The sequence below is a fragment of the Diorhabda carinulata genome, chromosome 1 (assembly GCF_026250575.1).
Source record: "Diorhabda carinulata isolate Delta chromosome 1, icDioCari1.1, whole genome shotgun sequence".
Lineage (NCBI taxonomy): Eukaryota > Metazoa > Arthropoda > Insecta > Coleoptera > Chrysomelidae > Diorhabda > Diorhabda carinulata.
Window position 1 is genome coordinate 37866631 of NC_079460.1, and position 21351 is coordinate 37887981.

Genomic DNA, 21351 nt, shown 5'->3' on the forward strand with positions numbered 1-21351 from the left:
ATTTAAGGCTAAATTAATTGCGGCAATATTGCATTGATGGAAAGGGTGTTTAATGGAACGTACGTCAAGATATTGGGTGAGAGCAGGAACATTTCCGTCAGATTTAACCCCATTTTGTGTGTTTGATGTAACAATAATATTGATGAACAATTTATTTATTTTTATTATTTAATATTAATAATTTAATTATAATAAAATGGATATAATTATTGCAAACTATAATTAACATTAATACAGTGTTAAGAAGATATACCGATAAGAGTTACCATGATAATTTAGGTAGTAGTGCCTATGATGAAAAATGAATAAAAATAACCAATAGAAAGGTATAAGTCGAAGAGATTTTTCTTTATATTAAATAAAATAAAACTGGGCCCAGGAATGTTGGAAAAGAACATATCAAAAGCTGCCCTGACTAGGCAGAACCCATTCTTAATGTAGCTAAACATGTAGCTGTTACATATTCCAGTAGACTGTTCGCAAGATAAACTCTGCGGAGAGGGATGGAATCAACTGGTATGACTGCAAGCTGCTTCTCGTACCAATCTACTGTTACACTTAAACAGGCATGAAATTTGATTAGTCACTAGCCTTCTAACCGTACACTGAGACGCCACAGACATCAAGGACGATCCGTACGAGGTTAAAATACCTACAAACCTAACATTTTGTCTCTAGTGACTTCAGAAGGTTCAAGCTAAAGTGATTGATTAGCTTCTGAAAATAAATCTGCATCGGTTTTAAATGACATTTAACAAATCAAATTCTTTATTTTTTTTATTTTGTGGGTAAATTTCTGTAAATTTTGATATAGAAAGAACCAATGAAAACGTATATTCCTGTAGAATTTTTTTCAGAATTTTTCAGCAACATTTTGAGTTATCCCATTATCGAGGATATAATTGAGATTGTAACCGAATAATTCTCATTACAATTATTACGAATAACTGAACAAGGTTTTTGTTGCCCTATCAGCAGAACAATAACCTCACTCAGTGGAAACAATAATATTGCTATGCAAGGAAAATCCTATACCATAATTAGGCAGATATAATTTGTTGCTTTTGCATCTATTATTTCAGTTACATATCAAAGAACAATAATTAGTTTTTTTTTACTTTCAAATGATGAATCCTTGGAAAACGCAATAGCATTTTTTCGCAATTTCTCGCATCCAATTCTATTTTTTGTCCCACTGCGATGAGATCGTTCGTCTAAACTGAAAAGGGACTGAATGTTTTTACAAAACACAGGCACTTAACCAGCTAAGTTCAATATACTGTAAATGCGGCTACTACCATTAGACCAAGATCACAAAAGATATTCAATAATGGGATCTTGAGGTATGCATAAAGTTACGGGGACGTCAGAAATACGTTCTTTTTTCCATTTTATGGCATTTTAAATGCGTCTATATTGCTTTTTGATGCTACCTCGTCAACTGTTTTTACGGAATATTCTCGTCTGGAAATAATGCTATCGAATTTACTACATAAAACATCGTTGAAGAGTGCGCATTATCCTTACAGTTGCTTTATTGCTTCTCACGCGAGTAAAATAGCTCACAAAATTGAGGTTATAATTCCACATATTTCACTTACTATTCCGATAGGTTAAATTTTTCACGCGTTGACTCTCTGATTTATTATGTATTAGAGTTTGAATTACTTGACATAACTGTAAGAATTTTTCCCAAGCTCTTCTAATCCCAAACAAATAAACATAAGTACGGTCGCTTTCCAGCAACTTTTATATCTTTTAAATAAATCTTTCACATCCGCTGTATTTTCTAGTGTTTACAAATATCTGATAGATAATATATGGAATAGTTTAGAACGATATTAAATATTCAAAATACGAAAAAAAATCATAAAGTCGAAGGATATTGAAATTAAAATTAAAATCACTGCTAGCCGCAAGATGAAGTGAAGTAAAATAGTGTCAGTCATGCTATCTACTGATACAATTTGTGGGAAATTAATAAAAAACATACCTTCATTGTAAAAAACTATCTATAAAAAAGTACCTGTTTGGAAAATCTCAATTGTTATGATTTAAAAATAATTATTCAAATTGTAGAATGTTGTTGTTGAAATAATTGTGTAGGTTACATTCTCCCCAAGGTTAAGTTGAAGTACCCAAGAATTATGTGATTAATATGGTTATATGGTTTTGTGAGTCAAACTAATAATTTCTATGAGTACTGACTGTATGATTACTTGTTGCTCTATTGTGAAAGGATACATATAAGATTATAAATTTCATTTTATTTTGTAAACGGATAACCCTTGATATATATATATATATATATATATATATATATATATATATATATATATATATATATATATATATATATATATATATATTCTAAAAGTTACATGATTTTACATTGTCCTCCGTAATTTCGAAATACGAGATATATGAGTAAAGTAATTAAAATAATTTTCCATTTACCAACGTATTCTGTTATAAACAATGTTTTTCCCTTCAGAGTAGTCTCCTGGGGAAGATATAGGTGTCGGTCAACCTACCCCTGGTAGAAGCGATAGATATAATCATCTGGTATCGCTTTTAGCTGGCTGGTCAAAGCCATTAAAATGTTCTCCGTAGTTCCAAAATGACGTTCTTCTAAGATATGTTCCAATATTATGGAAAGAAAAAGTCACAAGGGCTTGAAATATATGAATAGGGAGTTGAAGAACAACAGAAATGTAGTTTGAGGTAATCAAAGCAAATGGCTCTATGAAGTATAATGTAGATTTATTCATTTGATATTTTTTTGGTCGAGGGAATGACGGAATGTGCCACCCTTACTCAACAACAGTAAAAGTGTATTAAAACTATTTTATTCGTAATTCATCTTAAATTTCATGAAGGAAACTAACACTAAAATCCCCATGGCAAATGCTGTCAATTTCTAAAAAGTTATTCTTCCCTCAAACCGCTTCAATTGTTAATTAAGTTAGATTCATCGCAATGGCTAAAATTCACGAATTGCACTTCGTTCATTAATCCATCATCCAACATATTCATCTGGCCTCCATTGCTGTTTTTATGTTTTGTAATCTTCCAGTAGAGATATCTTCATCAGACGTGGACGTTATCCCATAGGTAAACGTATATTTTCAGGAGAAAGACGGCAACTATTATTTGAAAGGGTTAAAAAAGTTTAAGCGCTGGACTAAGTATATAGACTTAGAAGGAGACTATGTTTAAAACAAGTAAAAAAGTTGTCGCACTCTCGGCGGGAGAGACTAGAATGATTTTGTCCCCATTATTTGTGACAATTCTCATAATCATTGGTTCAGGAAATGAACATTATTGTCATTCGATGTTGATCGATGTCTTATTGACGTCGATTCATTTTATTTGAGGTTGTTTGGCCAATGGATTCAATCGGATCACTTTTTGGTTAATTTAATGCGAAAAAACCGAGCTCGCTACATGCTTCCTGTGAGGAGATATCGATGCTACAGGCAGACGGACGGATGGACAAAATGCTTTTTTTATGAACAATGCGCCAAAAAGTCTTGTATCTTACTACCTACCTAGGTAGGAACCTAGATAGGAAATAAAAAATAGTGTGCATAGCTTAAGTTATCACCCGTATACTGAAACTTTTGTTTAAAATAGTAGTCAACAAAATCAGACATCCAAATTATCTTCGAAAACTCAGGTTTAATATTCGGAAAGCAACCTCAAGATTTGATAATACGTTTTGCTTTCCTACCGATCGAACAAATTTTAAAATTTTCGTAGTCTTGTTAGTTGCCAGTTTGATATTTTTCTCTGTCAGCATCCTTCTTTGATTGATGTTTAATTCGTTTGAAAGCAATATTCCGAGCAAATTTGTGAGTCTATGAGCTATATTCGGTTTTACAGTGCGGGATAGATAATATCAATGACTGGGTACTGGATAGAAAGATAAAATGGAATGAGCACATTGACCGCATGACGGAAGAACGAATTGTGAAAATATCAAGGGACAAATCACCAATAGGACAAAGAAGCCTTGGAAGACCTAGGAAAAGATGGAGTGACAACCTCCCAGGTGACTGAGCAGAGGCAATGATGCCTATACACAGCAGGAAGAAGAAGAAGAAGTAAGCAATATGCTTAAATTCATGTTGTATAGTTCGATTTGAGCTGTTGCAACACCGTATTGATGAATAAATATGTAAATTATGTCAAATTTATATCTTTGGCATTGCTATATAAACAGCATTGGCTTATTTTGCAATTTAATTTTATAAAAATAACAATTATGCCATATTCTTTGAGACCATAAAATTAACAAATTAAATGAACTCATATCAGTAATACTCGACTCGACAAAACTCATTTAGTACCCATTAACTTTCTTAATAGCGGTTCCCTTTTCCATTTTAATTGAAATAAGTTTCAGAAAATAGCTTAAAAAATCAACTGAAACCGAATTAAATGTTTGCTTTCACAGCTTCATCACAACTCAATAGTTTCCAGTAGAATAAACCTTTGTGAACGTCGAATAAAATGCGGTTAGATATTCTTGGCGTATTAATCACTTTATCAAATCTTTCAAATCACAATTGAATTTATAATAAACAATGAGAATTTCATGAATCGCATATTATACAACTTTTTCTCCAAATTTTGTTATTAAGACATATTGTATACTATACGTTTTTGAAATAGTATTTACTAACAACTCTATAATTCCACAAGTTTTTAAGTGAAAAACAAAGTTTCATTATCGACATCCACATACACAACGTTTTTAATGATCCAAAGCAGTCTTGACAATAATCTGAAGTTAACACGTTTAAAACCACGGTTTCAGCTCTTTGATCTCTTCTACACTACCATGATGAGCTCCTGTGAGGTGTCACTTCATGTAGGAAGCCATTTCATGACTATAGAGTCGGTACAACATCGTTACAACATTTTTTTGCACTTTAACATAGAACTGAATATATTAATGATGAATGATACCGTAGACGTTGTTTTAAGTTGCGACTTGAACATAATCGCTTTTTTGAACATTTCTAACCTATTTCCACCCACTGCGTACTCTATTACAGGTCTAGAAGTCATAGTCAAATATCCAGATCTCATCTCCAGTGATTACCTTTAAGTCCCCGTATAACGGATGGTTTCTTGGTTGATATTCCAACTCGTAAAACAACGCACGAATGGTTAGACGCCGGTAAGAGGTGATGATCGTTCGCAAACAGTCGTACGTAGGTACGAGTTGTACCGCGGATCGCCTTTTTGTACCGCTTCATCCATTCAAGCACGTGTATTTTTTGACATACACTTGTCTTCATATACCGACTACAATTTGTGAAGGAGTCTTGGCAGTTTTACAAAAAATTGAATCATAATACGTTACTTTTCAGGACATTTCTATATCTCCTTCGAAAAATGGTGAGGGTGATCCGCTTTTTTGTCAAACATCTTTGACAACACGAAGAGAAAAGCATAAATAATATTTTATATAAATTAGACTACTTGTTTTGGAGCTAGTTCTGTTAATTTTTGACAAATAGATATGTCAATATGACGGTTTACAATTTAATAACGCGTATTCGCTAACAATTTTAAATGTACCTAATATTCGCATATTTTGCTTAAATATATTGAACAGGACGGTACAGAATGTCAGAAGAAACAAACCCGTCGACTAGTACCATGAAAGAAGAAAGTAATACGATAAGTTTGCCGTCTTCAATCGAAGACCTTGAACGAGCAACATGTAGGATTTGCTATATAAGAACAAGGAAGAAAAATCTCATCGCTCCTTGCGATTGTAAAGGATCCGTGAAATACGTGCATGCAACCTGTTTAGAGGAATGGATGAGTCAATCAGGTAAAAAGACTTGCGAGGTATGTAAATTTGAATATATCACGATTGAAAGCAAACAGTATACACTGTGGCAAGGATTGAACTTATGGTTCAAAAATCCCAGGATTAGAGAAAATTTACGTTTTGATTTACGCAGAGCCGCTTTATTGACTTTGTTTGCGTGTCTATTAATATCTTGTTTGGTTGGTGGGTTAGACCATCTTGTTAGGAAGAGTATGGAAATAGGTGTGCCAAAAAAGTTGATTAACATTTGTGTGGCCTTATTTTTAGTATCGGTGGTGTCTGGATACATTGTTACGATGTTTGTAGTAATCAAAGGACAATTTCTACCATGGTATGTATGGTGGACGCGTGCCATTACCGTTCGATTACTTTCACCGTCTAGAGATGATGAGACATAAAAAAGAATAGATAAATGCTTATGACTTTCATAAATATGAGAAACTTCAACTCTGAGGAAAAATACGATATATATATATATTATAATTGTTAATTGTTATTTTATTAATAAATTCAAATTTTTACTACAAGTTAGTAATCCTCAAATTTCTTATGAAACTATCACCATAATGTGTTTACCAATCAAATCTACATCAAAAAATTAACATATTTATAGAGAATGTATAAGGACAAGGCAGTTAACTCAAAAGTATCTCAATTATTATATTAACATCCTTAAAACATCTCTAGAGAGCCCAATCTTAGTTTATTTCAAAAATTTTGTTTCCTGGTAAAAGAAAAAAAATCTGGCATACCATCTTAATTCCTTTCAAACTATATTCTTGTTTTCAGGAATCCCACTAGAAAAGTTGCCGATTTGAATTTTTAATGCTTAAATAGGAAATAAATGCTTAATTTTTTACTCCAAGATAATTTTAGTTTTGACGTGAAAAGTTTCTGGAAATTTTCACAAAACCTATATTTTCCTATAGTTATGGAGTGCCTTTTATGTAGCAAATGCGACAAAAAGTTAGTGAAATAAGTTGTATAGAATCAGCATTTAGATCTCTATATAAACTTAAAGTAATGGTTCAATTATAATTTTAATTTCTAACAAAGACGGTCATCGAAAATAGAAGTTATATCTGTAACAATATTAAACTGTTAACCTATCAAACACTACTTCATTATACTTAAATTGGTTTTAAATTCAATGTTAAAATTGCAGGAAATAGTTTATGGAATATAAAAGGTATCCAAATAGTACAAGGAACAAAAGTACCTACTTCTTGGCATATCTCATAACAGAAAGCATTCATTATAAGAAGAAAGATACAAAAGCTAATGCTAAAACTGCATGAAGCAGGTACTATATTTGCTGTAAATTCAATAAATGCAGATCACAAATTATAACTAAGAAATCGAAGGTAACCACAAACATAAGTAAAACACATTTATAAAGCAAATAGAATGTAAAACCTACAAAGTCTAAATTTGTCACATTTGACAAGAAAGTTACGAAGCAAGACGATTGGGGTTCTGTTTATCTTCAGGGCAGCTGATTGAAGAAAACAGAAATTTTCACGTATTAATTTTGTTTTCTGGTGAAAGAAAGTACTTTTATCACAAATAGTGCTCCCAAATTTACGATATGGGAGTGAAAGCAAGCCCCATTCCGTAATTCAATCAAGAAGACAGTATTCCAATAATGTGAATGTTTGGTGTGCTGTTTTATACGAGATAGGAATCATAGGACCTTTCATTATTGGAAGAACATTAAATCAGCATAGTTACAAATTCTGCAAATTCATTGACGAACTTTCTTTAAATATTTGATAGACACATCTCTAATATGACGACTGCCCTGTTAATTCTACATAAAGGATTACTGATTGGCTGAATAATCAGTTTGATGAAAGATGGTTTGGGAGAAAGAGTGTAGCATGTTAGCCAGACTTTATAATGATGAGTATTTTATGTGGGGCAGGATAGAATAAATAGTTTATCAAGAACATATTGCGAATAATAATATAGCTTTAGTAGCCAACATATTTTTTCATATTTCCACGTAAAATACACTATAAGGAAAGTTGACTTTCTTGGAAAACTTTTGAAGCATACTTGATTTTAAAAAACTTAAATTATGTTAGGAATTTTCTTTATCATGCAGGGCTGAATCTGACTAAATTATTCTGACATATTGTATATATAATATTGTCAAGGATTCTACAGAATATGAAAACATGAATCTGGAATATTTGTGATAACATTATTATATATTCTTGTACTAGATTAGTCAAAATTGTCTCATTGTTCGGATAAAATGAAGAAATAAAACTCTTTTTCTTCGTTTTTAAAACATTAAGATTTATTCGTAGAATTTGAGATAAACATTCATTAACCACCCAAAAGAAAAGCAACGGCAGAGAGAGGGACGAATATAAACATGTTTTAGAGTCGGAAACGTTTTCTACATAATATATGTTAAGATTTAGGGGAAAGCTCTTGTTTTAATGGTAACGTTTTATCAGGTTTTTAAGAAAATTTTACGATGCTGTCTCTGAAACATTAATCGTTAAGTTCGTAATGAAATTTATAGGTTGTGCGACTAAAGAAACATTAATTCATTGTTTTTTAGTTTCAAACCATGCACTAATTTATAGTTTCATTTTTAAGACGACTCCGAGAAAACTTTTTTCCACAAGTAAAAGTGAAATAATTACAATTTAATACGAAAACGTACCTTTGAGTAAATACAATGTTGAAAAAAGATCGCAGGTTAAGCATTCTCAAGATTTTTATTAGAATAATCTTTATTTCTAGTTTCCTATACAATTTTTGGTTGTCAGAATCACTTCAATGTAAAATTGGTTTCGTGACTTGAAGGTTGTTTTTCTATTTTTTTACAATGGTAGTTGTTCCTCACCAAAGAACTGAATTTGTTCTATTGATGTAAGATATAGTTATAATTATATATATTATAAATATACTTTGGAATTAGTTGCTATGTTTAGTGAAACTGGCTCAATTGCTACTAGAAAAGGAAATAATCATTTTGGATGAAGCAGCACAAATCATTTCGTAGTGTTTCACTATAAGTAATAATACCTCAAAAAACAATAGGCAAAGCATGAAAATTTCACCATTACAAATAGCAAATTATTCAACTTCTTTTTGATTTTCGATAAAAGGATTAAAATAAAAAATAATTAATTATATAACAATAATAGAATACATTTGTTTAAATTATTGAAGAACAATATGAAAAAAGTTTTATTTAATGAATGTTTTCTTGAATATATGTTTAAAAAAATAATGACACAAACAAATGTAGTAATTATACCTTCAATTTTAAAAATTGAGATATTTATGAGAAATTAAGCAAACCCGACTCTGTATTATTACACTTAGAAGAAATATTGAATGCAATCAGGCCTGGCTCGGTTTTTTAGTCCTCTTTTAGCCATCCTAATTAAGTGTGGATGGATTCCATTCATTTCCTTTTTATTTTACAAGCACTTTTCTATAATGAACTGGTAGTATAAGAATTGCGTAGTAGTACATTGTTACTTTGATAATAACACATCAAACTGACTTATGAAGATCGAGATACTTTCGTACTAAATTTAATACAATTTGTGACATATCTGACAGGTACGCACACTCACAAAGCGCTATTAATAATGTGCTTTTAATAAAGATCAATAACATGCCGTCTTTAAATAAAGGAAGGCATGTTATTGATGTTATTCAAACAAAAAGAGGTTTATTTTTGAAATTATCCCGAACTATAAGAAATGTTGGATGACTCCGTTAAAAACTAAACATTTGATTTTTCAAAACTCCTATATATTAATGACTGGCACGCCCACTGGTTCATAAACTATTGATCTGAAGAAGAGTAAACTAGCTATTTAAATATGTGCCTTGTATATAAAAGACATTAATCCTGAAAGAATGTACAGAATCGTTCAATCAAAACCACATGATTGATATATAAGAAGTTTTGTATTGACTTAAAAATTTTCGTTTCAGGTTTCATGGATCCGAAAACGGGATCTTCACATTCTAACAGCTGGAATCTTAACTTACACTTCAGATCAACGGTTTCAAGTTATACGACCCGATAAATCTGATAATTGGACATTGCAGATTAAATTTCCTCAAATTAGGGATTCTGGAATCTATGAATGTCAAGTTAACACAGAACCAAAAATGTCGTTACCTTTCAGGCTGAACGTATTAGGTAAGTATAGAACTACTGACCAAGTATTAGAGTAATAATATACAAAGAAACCAGAAAAGACAGAATTATAGTAAAAAAGTCATTTTATTTTGAAATATTTGTATTCTAAACACTAAACAGGCCGTGAATCTACCTCGCTAATACCTTGATTTGTATCCATGCGGCTTACCTCTTCTTGATCTGAAAAGATTGGATATAAGTATGGCAGCCTTTGTCTATAGACATCCTCGCACCCACAGAAGAGATGTTCGGCTGTTTCGATAAGCTCCAGATCTTGGATTTTGTTCGAATATGACAAATAAAAAATGCCATACTCGCCCATCTCTTCTGGCTGCTTTCTTTCAAATTTAGTCCCAACTTATCCTTCATTATATTCCACAGAATTGTAGATCCGTCAAAACAGCAATATCCGTCAATAACATCCTTGGATAATAAAGTAGAATGAACACCTACAAGATTTAAAAAAAACTATACAGCCAGTTGGTACTTCGCCAGCTTATTGGATCTATAATCAAACGAAAAGACTTATATTGCTTTCAAATTATTTTAACAAAGATATTGTATAACTCTGGAAACTTAGTTAATAGTATGGTACCTTCCAAACCAATTTTATAGGTACTAGATTTGCCGTGATTTTCAATTCAATTCAATAAAACTTCTTTAGCTAGTGAAATGAGGGTTAGTTCTAATGCAGTTAATTCAGTAGACCTCAAGAGAAACTAGTGAGATTGCATTATGCCAGGCACTCAACAATTTAGCCATGGGTTTGAGAGCATATAATGGAAACCTACTTCTTGTGCAAAGCGAAGAGGCATACATAAACCCCTCTTCTTAATACATATAGATGTATTCTCCCACGTTCTTTTCTAGAATTTCCTCGGAGATGAGCGCAATTGAACAATACGTCGATTCGGATTTCCTTAAGCAAAGGCAGTGACTAAAACATACATTATTTATCATGTTTATTTCTTGATCTTACATCAATGGAATTGTAATAGAAGGATCTCCTATACAATAAATATTTTTACTACGACTATCCCCTTTATGAATGTAATTTTTTTAAGCAATGCCATTTATCTAAGGTTGTTGAATATTTTAACTTAGATTAGATGCACGATGGTGTCATGAATCATAATCTTAATAAATAGTGAAAGTTAAAACACCCTCATCTTCTCCCTTTCGTTACAGTTAATAAATCAAACACACCTTCTACTATTATTTATGCATTTAGTTGATTAATCTGAAGTAGCAAAATTAGACAGGCAATTAATAGCCAGGTACATAATTGAAACGTTTGCCTTAAGACCTTTAGCGAGCAAATGCATTTGACAGGATATAAATATGCAGGGTTGCGAAAAAGGAACAAAACAGAATTTTAAATTTTTACCCAACCTTGAATTTTATAGAAGCTTTCCTACATTGAAATAATATTATGTTCGGTATTTCTCGAATGAATATCTGATAAGATTGTGTTTACTAGTATCTAGCGTATGGTAAAAAGTAAATTACAATGGTTTTGTAGCATTTACTTAATTTTTTTATGCGACAGAAATATATTTATTGACAACTCTCACATATCAAATAAATAATGTCCACATTCAACATCTGCTTACCCCAAGCAATGAAAACTATCAAAGCATAATACACTTGGACTTAGAATAAGGTCACACTTTCAGATTTTATAAATGATACAAGTTATATTTATTATAATATCACCAAGAACTTCATTTTCATCTCATTTCATTCAATAGTTATTTCCAAAAACTACAGATACACAATTTAATATAATAATTCACAATGTAAAAATCTTTTGTCAAGAATTTTGCTACAAATTAATATGTTAATAAAACTTGTCCTAATGAGATATGGCTTTTTATGAGAGTTCCTTTACTTTTACACCTTCTTCAAAAAACTTTCCCGTTTTTCGCTAATATTAAAAAAATCCTATAGTTTATTTCACAAAGGTATAGAGTAATAAAACCTCATTAGGTATGCAAAGGGACCACAGAGTGACCCAACGAATATTTAAGCCACTTTAATAGTTTGTAACATTTTTTCTTTTTATCAAGTGCAGGTTGTACCACCCGGGTTGGGGTCAATATAGGGGTTTAGACTATTGTTATCCATTCACAAACAGTGAAAATAGTGTGCCAAAAGCGTGCCGGTAGGATACTCGTAAAAAGGAAAGAATTATATTTTAACATTTTCTAATGTTTGTGTAAATTTGCTATAGCTGATAGTTGTTGTTTTTTATCAATTTATCTTCAAATTCAATACTTTTGATGGTTAACCAGTCAATAATTTCTTGTTTTCTCCAAGATGAAGTTGGAGACTTCTCTCTTCTACATAACTTCTACATAACTGAATCAGCCAAAAGATATTTTATCATTTCACCAAAATAGTCTTCAAAAACATCCGAATCCATGTCCTCGAGGTAATCTCCCGTATGACACGACTGAAAGGTTAGCAAACCTTCTTTTAATAATCCCTCTTTGCTTCCCTTTACCTGAAAGCACCTTAATACCCGTTGACAGGCCTTCCATGAAAGCTTGGCGAGCACTGGTTATATTTTTGTCTTGCCACATTTTTGGTACTGTATAACCTTCATTAATCCACGTCTCATCAAGATAAAAGATTTTCTTCTGTTCTGTTATGTACTGCTTTATATTTCTTAAGTATTTTCGTCGCCAGCAAACAATTTTATCGCTTTCCAGTAAAAGTGCTTTACGGTTATGCTTTTCCCAGGCAAAATCTATATTTCTCAAAGTGGTCCATAAAAGTTTTTCAGTTATCAACGGAATACTGTCATCCTGTCCAATCTCCATTAAAATCTTATCTAGGATGAGTATTTTCTTTTGTAAAATAAAAAGAGTGAATTTTCTTCGAATTATACTTTTGGTGTCTTCATCAAGGACTTTTACTGGTCTGCTTGGGAGGTTCCACTTGGTCTGCTATCTTTCTTCCCCGCAATAATTTAAAAACGATGGACTTTCCAGCTCCAGTCCAGTTATGCTATCGTCTACATTTAAAATAACTGTATAATCTACTACCTAAGTATTCCCTACACAATATTTCGATATTGAAATTTCATGCCAGAAAACATACTTTTCCTAATTCTCTTACACAATTACTTGAAATTTTAATATTACGAACAATACTATTTCAAGACCTACACCTATGGCCGACACCGAAATTGAGCCGAACTGGATGGGATTCCCCATTTTATTACTCTATACCTTTCTGAAATAGACTATAATCTTTTATAATTTTCTCCACTCCTGTCCTGTACCTTTAATTAATTTGGAATCAAATGTATTGAGGATCCTTGAAACCATACATCCCCACTTCAAATTCCTCATTCAAATCATCATATTAATGAAAAATAATGAAGTTATGAAGTTGGGGTAGAGTATGTTTATAGAGCTGTTAATCTCTTGTGGGTTTTGTTAAATAACAGATATTTCCCTCTGCTCTTCATTGGTATTTATCTTCCTTGAACCCATCTAATTCATTTCTCCCTTTTTCATTTGAATAAGTAATGATATGATAAGGAATTGATCAATATCTACCTGTAACGAGAATTGTTGGATGCTATTATAAACGCGAATGAGATATTCCATCTTCTCTGTAAAATTTATTGTTAGATTCATTAAGAAAATGACAGAAACAGGAAAATATCATTCAGGCGACACAAGAATCATTTATTTCAAATAGCGCTGATAATCTTGATAAAATGTTTTACTATGGAGAAAAGATACATTTTAATATTTTGGTTAAAAAGTATATATTCTTATAATTTTTTAAAATGTCAAATTAGAAATCAATCATTGGTTAATAATAAGTGCTGCATTAAATTACGACAATTATAATGTACAATGAATTATTTCTCAGTTCAAATCAGTTTAAAACTGCTCAAAATTACTTGAGCATCTGTTACACTAAATTACAATAATTACAACACTAGTAACAGTTTAGTAACTATCACCTCACTTCATTTATCACTTTATATCACATGTATTGCTTCTATCACTCATTACGTACCTTTAATATTCAACACCTCATCTAGTGAGAGTTCCTTTTTTTGGCGGTATTCTAGAACTATTTCAGCCAACTACTTTTTCCAAAACAATCTTGACTGAAGTATTAAATTACTCAATAGATGGAAGATTTGTGGGAGTTGGCCCTGATGTAGGAGTTGCTCCTCTACAGGGCTGGGGTTGTGGTGATTGCTTGTGGTTGGGCTGTCCTGGCTGGTGTTTTGCCATAAAATATTATATACCTCTGCAGTAGAGGGTTGATTTGGTTTAAATTGAAACCAGTCTACAAAATGTCCTCTTGTAGAATGTTATGTTATGCAAAAGTCAATATATTAGAACCATATATTTTTTTATTATTATGAAATAACTTGCGGATGACTGAAATGTTATTATCGATGTACTGGTAAGTTTTATGTCTCAAAGCTTGGCTCAAAAATGCCTCATAGTCTTCCCTATTACATACTTCCAATCCTTCCATCCCTCAAATATAATTCGTAATAATAAGTTTTGTATTCAAACTACTTTAATAAACATTCCTTAATCTCTAGTCTTCAAATGTAACTGACACCCCTCACTACACTGGTTTATATGTAAGATATGTAATCCGAGAAAATTCCTTTGAAATAGAAACGTAATAACAAACAGTTATTCCTATTTCAGAAGCTAAAGCTCGCATTTTCGGACCAACCGACTTACACGTCAAAGCCGGAAGCTCCATCACACTCACCTGCCTCATCAGCCAAGGCCCACATGATCTGGGAACGGTGTTTTGGTACAAAGGCAAGAACATCCTAGAAACGGCGGCTTCGTCTCATACTCAGACAAGTGATGGATTAGATTACACGAGTAGGCTCACTATTGAGGTTTGTATGAATTTAATATATACTGTCAATATTGATATTTACATCATTGACGTAAATTTGATGGGTATTTCAGGTAATTTACTAGTTAATTCGACTTTTTGAATTGGTATTTTTACTTTTAGTAAGTTAATCAATAAGAATATAAAAAACAAAATGTTTTGAATCACTCCATTGTTCTAAATTTCAGCGGATAATCGACTTAAAATATCTCTATTGCAATTTATAGTCGATTACATCGAAAATTTATATCCAGTTGCAGATGTCTAAATCGAAACGTAATTATTTGTTTTATTATTACTAACTTCCTCTGTGAATTAGATCCTTTCCACCACTTTGATTCAAGGAAACCTTTCTAGAAAGAAGTTGTAATTTTTGAGGATATAGACCAGACTTCAATGAAGTTTGGTATTTGTACAAATTATTGTTTCTTCTCAAGTACCATCAATATTTTTGTTGAAGCTGCGTCAAGTAATTTTTATCTAGGTGGAAGCTAACTGAACTAATCAAAAGTATCTATTTGCTTGCTTAACGTATATTTCCAGAACTACTTAACAGCTACACCCCCATTAACGGCAATTGTGTTAAAATCTTGGAAAATATGATGCAATCTGTAGTAAAGTGGACTGAAGATATATTTTTTTGGGATGCAGCAATCACATTCATAAAACAAACAATTTGTTGCAGTTACTTGTTAAACAAAACTACTCCCTACCTCTAAACCTCACACACCTTTTAAGCATAGATAACCGACAAACTTTAGATCTATTAGTAAATTTTATCAAGGATATTAAAATGATTATCTAAGTAGTAACATTGAAAAATTCTGTGGCTGATGGACTTGCTTCCAAGCCATTTTCTTTCACACACTCACACACACACACAACCAGAGAAAGGAAAAAGGGTTTGATGGACGATTTATGGACTACAAATTAATATCAATTTTAAACATGTGATGTTCTCCATACATTTTCTTCGACTTAGCTTTCCACAAACATAAATCAATTATTCACTCAGCAAATCTTTGCAAGTATGGTATTAGTAGGAAATATTCATTAAAATGAATAAAAACAGATTAAATGGCATCGACGTAAATCGTAACTGCGAATCATCGAAATAATTACATATTATCATTTATGAACAACTTTTGAATGAAAAATATGTTCAATCTACACTACGTGGTGAATTGATTGGAAAATCAAAATTATGCCTACAATGTACACGAATTAACGCCTCTATAATTAAACCACATAACCACAAAAATGGCGCATTTCGTCGAACATTTAGTTAATAGTATTAATAATAAATCACTGTTTCAAATACTGTTGATTGAAACTTGTAACATTTTGCAACATGATTATTCTAGACTATTCAGGGTGACTAGACCGAGAATGATTAAGAGGAAATAGATGCGAGATATTATTGCTGGAATTATAGCTTTGTATGAAACAGAATCCACATCTGGATATTGATATAATCATTACATAGTATCGTTGTTTTCAACAGTGTATCATTCCAAGACATAATTGAGCTTTGAGCGACTAGATTATACTTTTTGCTTCCATGAATACCAGGAATAATTCTGGCATTCGAACTCAAACTGTTAATTTATCGAATAAGGGATATAGAAATAGAACTAATTAATCAGAAACATATTTGACAATTGCATATTTTATAATTGATTCAGTTTACCACCTCAATAGTATCAAGATTTAACATATCCTGATTAAACACACCTATAATTAATAATTAGTAGTCGTCGTTTATCCGATTGTGTTAGAAATTAAAAGAAATCTTTCACATGCATCATTTCTGGAATAGTACTTTTAATGATCTGCAGTGACCTCGTCTTCTCTATTCAGTTGGATCGTTTCATCTATCATCATATCCAAGAAACATACAGGCGTCATAGCAGACAAACCTCTTTTTAATACGAAAGAATTTTATATCTATGTCGTATTTTTAAGCGATCCGTAGTATTATTAAGTAATTAATTATTTAATCAAATGATCTGGCGACAGTTCAAACTATAAATAACAAAGTAAAATAGAAGAGGATGATACCTACGCTTCTATGATATGAATTTTGGGACATTTCATCACCACGAAATGCTATTGACGTTAATTAGGTTTTTGGACCTATGGACCTCCAAAGAGACAGTTGTGGACCTATCAGCCACAAAATATATACTTTCTTAATTGCAGTCACATTCCGAATTTTTTGCTTTCTGAAATTTCTATGATTCAGATCAGTGCAAAATCATTGAATATATGCAAAATATCATATACCGTTTTTAGTATTTATGTGTGCTGACTTTTTGTTACAGGAAACTTTGCAAAAATTTACATTTTGACCTGAAGCAGTAGGATACAATTTTCTTTACAATTAAATTACGTCATTCACGCATCTCAGGTACTCGCCCTTGACCCGTTCATCTAAATAATTTGTTCACTCTTAGGCTGTCGGATCTGTTGCAAGAAAACCCTGGTTCAATTCACCTCTCATCTTGTTAGAGATATTCAAAAAGAAAATTTGTTATAATTTTGAAAATCAGTTCATAACTGTTTCTTTGGAACCCCCAACTGAAAACAGCAATTCCTGTTCTTAAAAAATTAACTTGGGACTTTGGAGAGCGCTCCTTAATATGGGAACTATCATTTTTTACCACTCTGAGGGGAACTTAGTATTCTGCATTTAGCTTGTAATGTGTCGTTATGGTTTCCATTAGCTTCTAAATTATCTCGTTTCTCTTCTTTTTGTCTCAATTAAAAAAACATGAGCTAGTTACACCAAAACCAACATTATAACTACCTTTCCCGTTTTTGATTTAACAATTCTATTTTCTATTTATCATTATTTTTCCATTTCTGAGTAATTTTAAATAGTCCTAAATTTCAAAACATTATTGATATTTTAATTAGTAATTTCTACTTTTTTTATTCTTTATATTCCATAATGCAATATCTAGCATCACTCTTTGAATTATTTGTTTATTAAATGACTGTAATAGAACATCCTTTACCTTGATTGATGATATTATTGTTATTGGAAGCCCTTCATGGGTACTGGACTACCCTAAAGCATCATGCAGTTTATTCAACGACGACAAAGGATTGGTTGTACATAAGAGCGGGAGCAAAAGGGTTTTGTTAAAGGGATTCATGGATTTAATCTGGATTCAATATATTTTGCTGACAGAAGCTGAGATAGATTTCCATATATAGAAACTAATTGCGTGGAAATATTAATTCATGTTTGATATAATGATATCATCATTATTACTAATTGAATTCAATTTATATTGAATGGATAATAAAAACAGGCAGGTATATTACTTATAAATACGTAATGTCTAAAAACAAAGAACGAACTATATTTCTGATGTCATCTGACAAACTTTTACATAAATTTGACAGATACTTCCGTTTTAATACATACATTATTGTTTATGTTGAACAACAAGAAACCGAGGAAAAGATACGTAAATAATATCTTCAAAGTATTCCGTCCCATGGAATGATTATTATGTAATTACTTTTACTAGCCTTATGAACACGGATGATACGTGGGTGTCACGATTGCTTAATACTGATCAAATTCTCGCATTATAAATTTATACGAATGTTGGGTATCTTCAAACATAATTGCAGTGAACTTTTCCGTCGATTTGTCTTGGTAGATTATGAAAACAATAGGCTAGGTAAATGTCAAGTTTTTAGATACCAAAAGTTAAGTTTCATTGATAATTTAGAAAAAGGGAAAATATTTGATGAAAAAAATAGTTTTGTTCCAATACGATAATGCTCCTGCTTAGACTTTGTTTTTGAATTCATATCACTCTGAAACAAATAGAGGTGACAGGAGAATCCATTCATCTACAATATTTCAGACACAATTCGAATTTTATAAAATTTAATATGTGTTATTGAAATTAACTCAATTTATTATCGATTTTCAAGTAGCATCTATATTCGTATCATGCCATTTGCAGGAAAAAAAAATAAAATCAATAATGAACTTCAGAAAGTTCCCCTTTCTTCTCTTCCAGGTAGAAAACTTGATATTTTTCATCATAAAAGTAGAGGAAAGTTTGTTATACACGTCTGCGAATAACTGAAAGAGACAACAGATGAAAAATGTTCCGCTAAAAAGTTTTATTAGGCCTGCAATCTAGGCACAAGAAATATTAACTGTACATTCAACTTTGAAAACTCAGAAATTAAAATTAATCGATACCATTACGCCAATGAGTAATAATAAAATTAGTTTAATAAATGTTTAAAACTTTTAATAATTTTTTAAGAAGCTTCATAAATACTGAAATAAATAGTGTCATATAAATACAACAAAAACTTAGATTTTGGTAAACTGGTTGTCAAACTTGGGATAGTGTAATTGGGTTGATTTTATGTTGATAAACTGTTAAATTCAAAGTGCAATTTATAGATGCACATCTAAATGTATGAACTATTTTCGTTAAAAAGCTCCTCGTTTAAGGTCTCCCAAATGAAAACATTTTATCAATTTTGTTTGATTATGTTGGAGAGTTTCTAACTAAGATAGGAAGATATCGAGGTTAGAAGAGATCTAAAATATATGTATATGTATATTTCTTTGGAGTGCAACCAATGCTATTCACTTGAAACTTGATGTTTCATAACTCGAATTTAATGTTAGAAATTCATTCGGACCAAGGAACTAGGTTCAAAGGTGCAATAAATTAACTGTACTGTCTTAGCAAGCCTCTGAAAGGCTTTGAATCAAATGGCTTTTAATCCACCTAGGGCACCCCATTTTTATGGGCGTTCATAATAATCGGAGTGCATATCTTTCAGAGAACATTTTATTTAAAGGATTGATTTCTATTGGATATATTAATCTTGAATAAGAACGAGAAAAATCGCTGGTCTGCAAGGCTTTCAATCTCATATTATATGTGTTATAAAGTACATAAAGTTATATTGCCGCATTTGTGTTGAAAAGCTAAAAAGTATTTTATCATAAAATATTCAACCTTGTCTATAAACTCGTATATTCCCAAAATATTCACGGAATTTTTTTCTAAAAGTTGGCGAAAGAAAGCCTTTATTGAATTTTTAATGCTATTACTTCTTGAATGTGGAAATTGATAGATAACAGGTCACGGTAATGGTAAATTTCCCATGAAACCTTCGCGAATGCTGCCGAACGCTATTAAATCATACTTTCCAACTTATGCAAATTTCTGCAATAAATTTTAAATATCATTTATCTTTATTTTAATGTAATTTCATCGGCTGAAAGCTGGTACGTAGTGTGTGGATCAGATTCGCCTCACGTTTGTTCCAATAAGCTCTAAATGGCGGCTGACACGTGTTACCGAAACGGTAGACTGGAAATTGCCTGACTCCTGGAAATAATGGTCGTATTGCCGTTGATTCGAAAAATATGTTATTTTGATACGTATACATTCTTCAAAGCTTTGGAAAATTATCTACAAAATTGGTTGATTTTATTCAGTTCAAATTGAGTAAGATATTAAGATGTTCTTATCTTCCAGTTAATATGCATTACTTTTCCAGAATAAATATTGTATATATTTTTGATCAATTATGGAGCTGTCAAAATTAGAAAGGAGACCAATAGTTTTTATTAAAAACTACTTATATTAAATAATTTCTCACTTGCAAACTGTTTAAAAAAATAATCAATAGAAGCCTCCAAACTTATTCCCGACGCACAATCTTGCAAACAAAATTCTCCTCTGCATTAAATAACCATCAGGACGTCATTGCAACTATTCTCGATATGGCGCGCTTTTGACTCTATATCCAAAAGTGCAATACTGAATAAACTTACTCAATACAATCTAGATGGTAACATATTATCATTCATCCATAATTTCCCAACTGATTTCCGCAAACGGTAAGCTCTCCCTTCCTCATCCACAAAATACTGACATCCCTCAAGGTTCAGTACTAAGCTCTACTTTATTTATCCTCACAATAAATGAGCAATGTGACAACTTCCCATCTCCCGTAAAATATGTTCAATACGCTGATGACTTAATCATTTATTGCCATGGTAAATACGTCCCCTCTACATGCCAACTGCTCCAAAACGCAATAAATCTACTACAAGAGAGATCCCCCTACCTAGGATTATCATTTTTCCGAAACAAATCCATGCTGATAAAATTCTCTCGAAGAACATCTATTCACTCACCTCAAATTTTCTTTGATAACTCCTCTCTACCTATTGTGAATCAGTGCAAAATCCTTGGTATGACTTTTGATTCTCGACTCAACTGGAATCACCATATACATGATGTAAAAGGCATTCGCCTGAAGAGGCTAAACATAATTAGAACCCTTAGCCACCTTCAATGGGGCTCCAATGAAACTATACTGCTAAGAGTTTACAGAGCTCTCATACGTTCAA

At 31.7% G+C, this 21351-nt stretch overlaps 1 protein-coding gene across 1 annotated transcript in view; it reads left to right on the top strand.

Annotated features, from left to right (window-relative positions):
• Positions 1–21351, top strand: part of LOC130892352 (zwei Ig domain protein zig-8-like) — a 468122-nt gene that overhangs the window by 435626 nt on the left and 11145 nt on the right. Inside the window, exons 3-4 of the mRNA XM_057797743.1 lie at positions 9824–10034; positions 14732–14934. Of these exons, the coding sequence (XP_057653726.1) occupies positions 9824–10034; positions 14732–14934 (414 nt within the window). The remainder of the gene's footprint in view (positions 1–9823; positions 10035–14731; positions 14935–21351) is intronic.